Raw genomic sequence first — 11301 nt, forward strand, 5'->3', positions numbered from 1 at the left:
GCTCCCTTCTATGACCTGAAAGCCTTTCCTAACATCTCCTCACAGGAAGTCTAAGGAATTCCAGCCAAGCACAGAGGGAGTTGACAGAAGGGCCAGCAGGTCTCATCTTTACAGAGGAAAGGTCATAAAAACTTGCTTAGAGTGTCTGTCCTTGCCACAGGGGCCCCAGTGTTTCCAATAAAACTGTGAGGATCATATGGCTGTAATGAAGTGTTGGCAACCAAAGTGGCCATTACAGCCCAATTAAAACTACTATCAGTATCTAATTGAGGCCTTTGACCAAGCCCTTGCTGAAAGCGAGTATTTAAAAATACATTCTAAAACTTGGGATACCTTCTGGACTGACAGTGTTTGTGGCTGATAATTTCAATGAATTCCTCTGCTATTATCAAGTATTAAATCACAGCTGCATTAGGGTGTGTGCATTGCGCGAAACATCTTCTTTAGCTGTGGAGTCATATCTGTCTATGTCACCTGACCTGTCTGACGGAAACCTCTGTGGTGCTAAAGCAAACATCCTGAGGCCTCTACAGCAACTTGCTAAGCGCCATATTTTCCACACAGCAAATGCCACCTTGATTAAACAGCCAAACGTCTGTGGATGCAGACACATGTACACACAAGGACACAGTGTCTGATTGTCAGTGAATGCTGTAATTTATCTGCTCGAATGCCTGACAGAGAGGAAGTGCATCCTAATTCTTGTAAATGCAAAAAAAAACCCCCAAAAATAAATAAAGCAAACTCTGTGCTTTTAGAACAGCTTACATAGAGACAGTTTTTCCATGGATGTGTAAAACAGACACAGGAAGAATAGACACAGTATACTCAGTATGCTGAGCAGAAAAATCCTGGGAAATCTTTGGAATAATACTAAGTAATCCTTTGTAGCCCTAAACACAGTAGTCAGACCACTTGTCATCATAAATGCTGTCTTTGTCACAAGTAAAAACACGCTTGTTGATCAGCTTTTATTGAAACTAAAACATTCTTCTTCTGTGACTCAGTGGTGTACTGTCTCTAACAGAGTTACTAGTAGTAAAATAAGAGTTTTTTACTAAAGTACCAAATTATACGAATCCCAAAACTTTATTTGTATTGAAAATGTTATGTAGTTATGCAAACTCAAATTGGCAGGAATTTAATGAGGTAAGTATTTTAGCAAAGTAGAAAAGGGGAATCATACAATACCCCAAAAAGATCACACTCACTTTTGAGAGATTGTATTTAGTACATGAAGATTTGCTATGCACATTTTTAACACAGTTGTGAACGACTCCTTGTTTAGAAAACTGGTCTCATCAGCAGCTGGTATCTATTAACAGGTAATTCATATGCCCTAATGGCAATCTGTGATTTCACATAATCAGAGAACAGATTGTATTTTCTTTCATTTTCTCAACACTAGCCCTGCATTAGTCAACTTGAACAGACTTCAGTCTCACTGACCAAAAACGACCAAGACTCGCTTTTTAATGCCAGTCCCAACCAAAAGCAAACTCAGGAAGTTACAGCCAACAGCTCAGCATCAATTCAACTATGGCTCACAACCAACACGCAACATTCAAGAAGAATTCAAAATTCAGCTGTATATCTCTGCAGCCCCTCCAACTCTCATGCGAACTATCATGCGGTTCTGTTGTTGTTCCAGAAAGACCAGCAGTTGGACTTCCTGTTTTGTACATTTTCCCCATTTACTGGCGAGGGAACTGAGGGTGGACATAAACCCTTTATGAAGAGTCTGCCCAACAGCACTAAAACCAAGGAGACTTTTTAACTATGCAGACTTCTACTTTAAACTATGAGCATTCTTGAGTCTTTCACATAGTTTAAAAAAAAAAAAAAATTCTCTTCATACATTAAGCTAAGGTAAACGTTCTCCTTTGCCAAACTTAAAATGGTTTGATCAGTCACAGACCCTACTATGCAAATTACCTTTAATCCTTGAAAAAACAGAGACACAATGCATTTAAAATCACTTTTTTAATAAGACATTACAATGACATTGTTCTGTACATGGTTCCCCCAGTCAAAATAGGAGTAAGAGCTGCACCACAAGGTGTCTTTCAACATTTCACCAGTAAACAGCTCTCTCTGACTGCACGACAGATGGACTCTGATGTAGGGTTACTGTACTTTCGTACTCATGCTACAGATATAGGCTATCATATAATGTCCCAATACTGAGACTAATCAACTGTGGTATCAGATTGAGAGCGCTCAGAGCTGAATGACATTCCTTTGGAAAGATTGAGTTGACTGACTACGTGTTACCCAAAATTAAAAATGCATCCCAACGAGTTACTGGAGGCCTATTTGTTGAATATTCAGCACAATTAGGTACCAAGACATGACACAAAAGGTCAATCAGTTAACTATGTAGCCCACATAAAGGGATTGGGAGGGGCAACAAAACATGGCCGAAGTCATTTTTTCCCCCGGTGTCAAGACTTATGATAATGAAATATAAGCCATGGTGATTTTTTTTTTTCCGTTTTTTCCTTGCTGCAGTCAACACCATTGAGAAGAAATACTTTTCATCACAGTACTGTATTAAAACAAATGTCAAAGTCCTTCCAAGTAGGCTACATGACATTAAAGATCCCACCTTAGAAGAAAAAGAATAAGGTCCAAGTCCAATGCAACAGGGACTGAAGAACCTTGAAATAAGCTGTAGTCCAAGAATGAAGATAAAAACTTCAGCTTCATTAGAAAAATTATATAAAACAGGAAAAAGAATAGGCAAAGGCGGTGATCTCTGTGGCTTTAACTTTTGGACCAATTAATTCAGTATTCATCAAGCTAGCCCCAAAATAATGAATGTGATATAGGCCTGCTACAGAGTACAAGCGAACTTTAAGCCAGAAAACCCAGTTAAAGATAAATTAGTTATGGGGTAAAGGTAGTAGTAAAAATAAATGGGAAATAATCAATTTTTTCTTAACCATACTCATTTCGAGAAGTTATTTGTTACTTGCAACTTTATTATAGTTTTGACCTAAAACAGTCAGCACTCAATCATTAAGATTTGTAATTTGAGGTTAGCCATGTCAAGCCCTCATATAGTCCATCACCTGTAGTTGCACAGGAAGGCTGAACATACCAATTCCTATCTCTGATGCGGGTCAATCCGAGCTTCTCTTGGATTTCATGTGGCTTCATGGCATCTGGGAGGTCTTGCTTATTGGCGAATATCAAGATGATGGCATCCCTCATCTCCCGGTCATTAATGATGCGGTGTAGTTCCTGCCTTGCCTCGTCGATGCGATCCCTGTCCGCGCAATCCACCACGAAAATTAACCCTTGGGTGCCTGTGTAGTAGTGTCGCCACAGGGGACGAATCTTATCCTGGCCTCCAACATCCCAGACGTTGAACTTGACATTTTTGTAGGTGACAGTCTCCACATTGAAGCCGACTGTGGGGATTGTGGTGACAGACTGTCCGAGTTTCAGTTTGTAGAGGATTGTTGTCTTTCCAGCTGCATCAAGTCCGAGCATTAATATTCTCATCTCCTTGTTGCCAAATATTTTTGAGAGCATCTTCCCCATTTTGAACGCTTGTGCATAAATACTTTGCTCCTAATGAGAAAAAAAAAAATGTCTGATACCGTTCTGATGATTATTGTCTTTGACTCTAGCCGCAGTTTGATTATGGGTTCACCTGTGAAAACATGACCCAGTGAAAAGATTTTTTTTTTTTTTTTAACTTGAAAGTCTGCACGTCAGGATCCTGTGAAGTGCAGGGACATTTATATTCAGAGTATCACAATGTTTTCAGGCCCTATACACAACATGGCACGGTTAAACTAAGAACTTGGCAGCAGCTGTTGCATGGTGTTCATTGTGTAGCCCAAAACAACATAAAGCTGCGTGACACAAACAGGCCGTGGCGATTCAAAACTGCCGAGAGCAGACACGGTGTGCATACAGGGCCCCGAAAAAGCCGCGGTACTTGTGAATTCCTTCTGGTGTTTGTGTCTGGCGGTGCTCCTCGCCGGGTGCGCCCTTGTTCTCTTCACCGCTACCGCAGCAGAAAAGCAGCTTTCTGCGGTTATTCCATCAAGCGTTCCGCCGGGTAACTTCACTGTGCTGGACGGGACGACTTCGAAAAAATCCTCGGTGACTCAGCAACACACTCATCCACCCATGAAACTCCACTTCTTTTCCCCCTGAAAAGAGATTTAGAAGGAGGGTCAGACATGCCAAATTAGCAAGCTACCTCTCATGGCTGCTAAAGACGGCTAGTAGGCTAACATGAGCTAGCTGGTTGCCTAGCAAGCTAGCCTCAAGCTACCTAGCGGTAGTTAGCTGTTACAGGCTAATCATATCTGGAGATAAAAACGCGAGCGACGGTGACAAAATGTTTGGCTCACGTCTTCCTGAGTTGGACGCTGAATTGAAATACAAGCAATTTACCTCCTATCTCCCCCTCCTTCCTCGATAAATACACTCAGCTCCCGTCTTTCTCCTGTAAGTCGAGCTGGTCGCAGTGCTGCTACACCGGAAAGGTGTGGAGCTGCGTTACCCGCCACTTCCTCCTGACTACTTCATTCAGCTGCTGCCGCCGAGCACAGCTCGCACTGTCTGGGGCAGACACGACTCACAGGGCGAACAATGAAGTACAAAAACGGTTGAAACACAGTGGACTGTCTCTTTACAGCGTGTATCAAGTTTTTGGTTAACGTTGTAAATAACAGCAATCAATATTAGAATGTATCGTAATGCTTTATTCCAAACTGTGCCCGCTAACGACGGTAGTAGGCCATTTTATTGTAGTCCTTCCTGGGAAGACCACGTTAAATAAGAACACGTTTTTAGTTACATATTGATGGGAATGCATTGCATGGATAACATTTCAGTATCAAATATTCTCATCTGATTAGTCTAATGATTCTCTATGAATACAAAGGGCAACACCACCCCCTTGTGGCAGTTGCAGGCTCCCTGAAGTTGGCCCCAGGTGCGATTCCCAATCATGTTGTGCGTTTCCTTTTGTCTGACTTGAGGGTTCCCTTTTTTTGTGGCGAGGGGTGTCGGCTGTTATCGGGTGTTTTGTTAAACTCATATTTTAACAAAACAATTTTTTGCTGCTGCCAGCACGTAAGCATGTGGATAAAAGCAAGACACGGCATTAAGGCTACTCGGTGTCTCAACGTCTGTGCTTTTTTTAAAATCCGGGTAGATTAATGAACCACAGCATTCCTCCAAAGCGTAAACGTTTAAGGAAATATTTCCCTAACCTAGGCCAACCTTTAGGAACTTTTAAGATAAACTCTTAAACTTCACCCTTTTCTACAAATGTGTGTGCAGATTCAAACTAGGAAGAAATGACTATTCAGCAGCAGTAAGAGTTGAATGAGGGCAGGGGGCCTATTTTAGTAGAGTAAAAGGGGAACAACACAGACCTTAAAGGATGAGGACCACATCTGATGCCTGATTTGTCCCAGAGACGCGACCCTACCAGAACTAAGCTTCTTAAAGTGCTGGAAGAAATATTCACATCCACATCCTTTGCTTAAGTAAACGTAGCAATACAACCATGTAACGTGGAAAGTTTAGAAGTCTTTATCTATAAAATTTAGCTCCAGTAAAAAACAAATCTGCCAGTTTTGGTCATATGCTTCCACTGTTGAAACGAAAAAAACAGTTTCATTTAACAAAATGTTGAGTAAGTGGGCTACAATATTTCCCCGTGAAAAGTAGACGACTTGCAGTTTCCAAAGATTAAACTAAACAAGGGTTTTATTTACGCGTTATATTCATTTATGTAACCGTTAAATAAATGTCATATGTAAATGTTATTATCCCTCTAACTGTAGTATAACCTATGTCTCACTGTTTACCACACACCCGAAATACTGACCGCAAAATGCGACAAATCACCAGTTTTAATAATCATAACTGAATGTTTATCGGGTGGTTCTTCTACCTTATACACATCATTTCTTTGATTTGGTCAGACGCCTATCGCCAGTCGGTGTCGTACGACAGATAGGTGTGTTCCCCGTGCAGCCTCCAATTTGACACCAGCCGAGCCAAAGCGCGGTGCCATTACGCACGACGGCGCAGTGTGGTTACACTGACGGACTCATGTGCTATGGACACCTGCTGCGACGTACGCACGTGCCCTAAACGTCTGTGCTTCTGTGCCATTGTTCTGTGCACATCAAACCGGTCGATCATAGCCTCCGCTAGTGTTCTCCCGGGTTTGGCGCGATATCCTGATAACACTAAACCGCAGTGAACAATTGTGGGCCAATTTATACACTTCAGATCTTTGTTTTTTGTTCGAACCCCCAACCCCCCTTCTTTCTTTCCAAATTGTCAGACAAATAGACATTTCATTTTAAAACATGAATATGTTTTTTTTTCCTTCTTTAAATGGCGGTATGGCTGGACAGCAGAGCTATGAGTAGATAGAAAAGATTTGATTAAGGGATGAATCAAGGAAATAGTCATGAGAATTACAAGTTAATGCAACCATGTACCCCGCTTAAATAAATTCTTGTTTTAGGAACTGTAATGACCTCGGTACGTGCTGCTCTGAATTGTAATATCTGGGCCGAGCTGCTTTATTCTCTCCTGTCCTGCTGTGGGGAGCTATTTTCGTCAAGTGAGTCCAGTAAATTTCGCAATAAACCTAAAAACCCACCAGGTCAGACTTGTCATAGGTGTCTAGACTTGACTTGTCTTGTAGGTGTAAACTACACCTCAAGTCGCAAAAATAAAGTAAATTAAAAAGGGCGTGACGTGCTGAGGACCTTTAAAACTTAATCGTAGGCTGAAGAATTTGAAACCGTTTAACTTCCGGCTACTTCCCGAAATGAGATAAGTGAAAAAAATAATGACTCATTCATCAGAAAACTGTCTATGTGACATTTGTTTTTGACTGTGTTCTCGATGCGTTCTGCCCAATTCCTAGAATGTCCAAAAATTGTTTGTGCATATTCAGCATGCATTTCAATAGCACTTTTATTCCGAGAAAAGTTTGACACAATTTACGAATGCATTTCTGTATCTTCTCAGTGTCCAACTAATGGACTTAAACTTCCAACTGTGCTTAAACATGCAGTTGGAAGTAACTGGGCATAAAACCTTAAATTACTTTACGAACACTCTATCTGAGCTGTTTCTTATAGCACCTGTTTTATTGTGCTGCAAGGCAGGAGGAAAGCAACAGCACATTATTTTGTCTCTCGTGGCTTTAGGGACCAGAAATTAGTCAGACCTAGGCGTGGGGTGTACAAAGGAGACACAATGACAAATCTTTAATCAATCAATAATTTACAGCTGGGTGCAGATGACTAAAGCCTGGAGACACCACAAGGTTGGTTCAAGGGTTATAATGAATCTGGACCTTACAAGTGAGGAGTGAAGTAAAATGTAAGTTGAATCACTTAGATTTTGGACTCTGCAATTTACTGTACGTATTATTGGCCAATGTACAATCCTATAGAATTTTTGATGTGTGTCCTTTAAACCTGTTCTCCCCTCTTACACAAAACATTCACGTCCTCTTTTATCCTTATTCCTAAATTTCTTTGTATTAAACATCAGTTTTAACTAGAATATGCGATAAGATTGCCGACCTCTGGAAATGCTGAAGGTATACTGCATTGCTGGCTGCTAACAAAGGCTGATACTGAGCGTCACTGGAAATGCCACAAACAAATCTGCATTGCAGGCTTAAATTTGTATGGAGGAATACATGAATGTGTTCAGGGACACTCAGCAGCTCCAGCGTTAAACGCAGAAAGCTTGAAAATCTTGGCTAAATTTGTTATTTTCTATCAACATATTATACTGTATATCCTTACACCTGCATCATTTCTTTTGGTCTACATTGTGAAAATCTATTGAAATGGAGTCTAAATTGCAGAGAAAAGGGTATTTGTGTGTGTGTGGAGTCATCAAGGCGTACCAACTGAAATGAAATGCCAAATGACTCCTGACTAAAACTGTGCTAAACTAGCACTTTCATTTCTTCTACATAATCACTTCCATTAATAAACAACCAATATGCAAGCATCAGCAGGAATCAATTATAGAAAAGATTGCCTAAATTACTGGGCATATGAGATTCTGTCAGCTATCCGCAAGTTACAAAATATCATTACTTTAGTCAAAATCTTTGCCTCCCTCTATATTACTAAGTCCTTTACTCGCCCAAGCAGTCAGCAAACCTGTTGTTTTAGAGTCATCATTCAAGAGGCCATTTTCTGGGCCAGGAAATGCAATTGCACGAGTACAGGATTATTAGAGGAAAGTATGACTTGTCTGGTGCAAGCACACCTTAAAAAATTGAGCGGTGGCCATGCCAATTACATATTACAAACAGAGGATGACCACACGCTAGGCTCCAATGATTTTATTGTTTCCCAGATTGACCACACTTGTGTTTTTTGTTTTTAGGGCAAGTTTAACAGAGGTGTAAGATACAACTTTATAAATACGCACACATTACCTGGTGGCAATCTACAATCAGTGACATCATTAACAATTAGAGGGCATTGTGACCTTTTTCACAATGGACATTTTGACTTGTCATAACAGGAAAAGTACAGGTGAAACCAATACTGTTAACAATGGCTCTGTTCCATTTAATCTGTACACACCAACGCAGTTCAGAGAAATTTTTTCTTCAAGGTAAATAGGTAAAAGCACCTGTTTGGGTGAACCCTGGGTTTTAAGCACCCTTTCATGAAGACTTGGTCAAAACCTAGTATATGGCTGGACCTCCTTCTCTGTTTGCTTTTCTCCTACTCTCTGTGCTCACATATATTTTAATACAGCCGAATTTTCCAATAAAGCTGTTCTCATTTACATGGTATTCTGTTTCTGTTGTCAGACAATGGAACAAGTATGAAATAGTGATTGAAATGCGGCCCATTAAGACTACATGTTAACCGGCAGTCACTTCCAAGCCATTCCCAAGCTGCTGCTCTGCACTGCTAAAATCCTGATTTTATAACCACAAGATCGTCTGACAAAATCACCACACACATAAGTTAAAGACAATGGCTGTGCTGTGATTTCAGCTATATTTATTTGTCAAATGATCGCTCAGAGACAAAATTAGGAGCACATTCACATCTATGCAGCCTCACTGCAATTTTTTGGCAGAGGTCTACAGTGAGTTCGTTGGACTTCGTGGCTTGGATTTTATCCTGACGTGTGATGTGAATTGTGGGACCTTATATACACAGGTGTGTGCCTTTCTCAACTATGTCTAATAGATTCAGTTTGCCACAGGTGGACTCCAAACAAGCTGTAGACACATCTCAGGGATAATTAAAGCAAAAACGATACACAATCTGGAGTCCCACAGCAAAGGGTCTGAATACTAGATCAATGAGTGTAGACTGATGGACAAACAATGGCAATTTTATCCAAATCATGATAATGTTGCTCTGTAACTGCTGGCTGTGTAAATGAGCAACTGTTTGCTAAGAGGTTCACCGTATCAACTTAAGAGGTGATGATATGTCCATGTTGTGTTCACAAATTGTGAACTAGTGGCCACAAGTCACTTATTGCAGGTTTAAGTAATCAGGTCAGAATATCTGATGAAAATTTGAATTGTAATTTGTTGCCTTGAAATTTATTTTTTTGATGGAGTGCCAAGCAGATGGGTGTTAGACAAGTTGTATGCTCACTCAAACTGTCAGACTGTGTGTGTAAATAAGAAGAAATGATCTTGTGAAACAGTGTTCTGGGGAACTGTGATATATTTGCTCATCTGTTTAAACTCTTTCTTCCTCAATGCTTAAACAGATATTTCAGTTCTTTTACTCTACTGCCTTTACATCTCAGCATTGAACATTACATTTGTGTAGTGTTTCACATTTTTTTTCCAACTGTTACTAATCAGCCAGGATGAAAGGGTAAATGGTAAATGGACTGCACTCACTTTGCGTTTTTCAAGCCCCGTCAAAACGCGACACACTACACGACTCATCCCCCCATTTGCGCACACATCATACATCGCATTCACTTTCACACATACTGACGGCACAGCCATCGGGGGTTATTTGGGGTTCAGGATCTTGCCCGGGGGCACTTCGACATGCGGAAGTGTAGAGCTTCTGCATGTCGGGCGAACCGCTCTACCACCTAAGCCACTGCCGCCCCAAGGAATATTGTAGCTACTTCATGTCACAAACCTAAATCACTAACAGAAACAGTATATCATTGAGTTATTGGTCATATTGGACATGTGTCACTTGTATTTAAGCATTAGTGATCATATAACAAATCACTACTCTAATCAAACCTTCGTTCCCTGGACTCTGGAGGCCAAATATACATTTTTAGAGCCAACGATTTTAATCTGACAGAAGAAGGTAGAATCGATTCAGTTGCAGACATGTTCAACTATTTTGACACGCTGACAGTGAAACTTTGCGTTTGAACGTGCATGATGCTTTATAGTATATGACTTACGGTTATGGTTATGGTTCAAACATTCTTTAAATGGGATTAGAAATTCAAGATTTATACTTAAGCCTACGAAACTTGAATAAAGATATCAAATAACTACAATGTGAATGTAAAATAGACATTAATATCATGATAATCGTGCTGTTATGTTTTAAATGTCATTTTGACATATCATTCAAAAGAACTATTTAATGTAGTTTTTCTTGATTTTCCTTTGTTTCTATGTTTTCTCAAGTTTGTGTTAGTCACAGGCTTTTACTATTATATTTGATCATTCCAAAGTTCGGTTCACTTGAAATTATAAAATGTTGCCAAGTTTAGGCTTCTGTTCCATTTTTTTTTTTTTTTAATTTGCTTTCTTGTAGATTCAATTTTTTTTGTGTGGGTTCAAATTTAGGACACGGGTGTAAATAATCTCCGTGGGTAGAAAGTCAAGAATGAAAAGTTGTCAGATGTTTTGCGGCAATGCCTTGGTTGCCTCCAGTAAAATTTTGAAGGACCAGCTATTTTTTTTATTTTATGTTGTATTTATGCTATACTTCTACTCCACTGCTGTGGATGACATCAACTTTATACTCTACAAGTGTTTATTAGATATTATTTACTCAAGATTAAAGTTTTACCGAGAAAATATATCTTTAGCTAATTAAATACGATACATTGTTATAGCTTCCTACGCAAAAGTTCACAAATGTTTTAGAAAGTTTATAAATTAGGTCCAACTTGACCAGACACTGCAGTGAAATTCTGCTTAAAATGTTATTGCATCAGTTATAGGAAAACATATATATAACAACTCTGAAAAGGGGGCATTCTGCATAACTACTTTTGATATATAAGTACATTTTGCTATTGATAAAA

The 11301-nt window shown here is 39.8% G+C and overlaps 1 protein-coding gene across 1 annotated transcript; it reads right to left on the reverse strand.

Moving 5' to 3' along the window:
- Positions 1-1964: 1964 nt before the first annotated feature.
- Positions 1965-4642, reverse strand: arf6b (ADP-ribosylation factor 6b). Its single transcript, XM_040137769.1, has 2 exons — positions 4417-4642; positions 1965-4169 (listed from the first exon to the last, which is right to left on the reverse strand). Exon 2 carries the CDS (start codon positions 3547-3549, stop codon positions 3022-3024), a length of 528 nt encoding a protein of 175 aa, XP_039993703.1. The 5' UTR covers positions 3550-4169; positions 4417-4642; the 3' UTR covers positions 1965-3021.
- Positions 4643-11301: the final 6659 nt, after the last annotated feature.

This window comes from Xiphias gladius, chromosome 10, assembly GCF_016859285.1.
Source record: "Xiphias gladius isolate SHS-SW01 ecotype Sanya breed wild chromosome 10, ASM1685928v1, whole genome shotgun sequence".
Taxonomy (NCBI): domain Eukaryota; kingdom Metazoa; phylum Chordata; class Actinopteri; order Istiophoriformes; family Xiphiidae; genus Xiphias; species Xiphias gladius.

Bases quoted from the DNA above. Each gene is read 5' to 3' on its own strand.
- arf6b (XM_040137769.1), bottom strand. From the start codon at position 3,549: ATGGGGAAGATGCTCTCAAAAATATTTGGCAACAAGGAGATGAGAATA.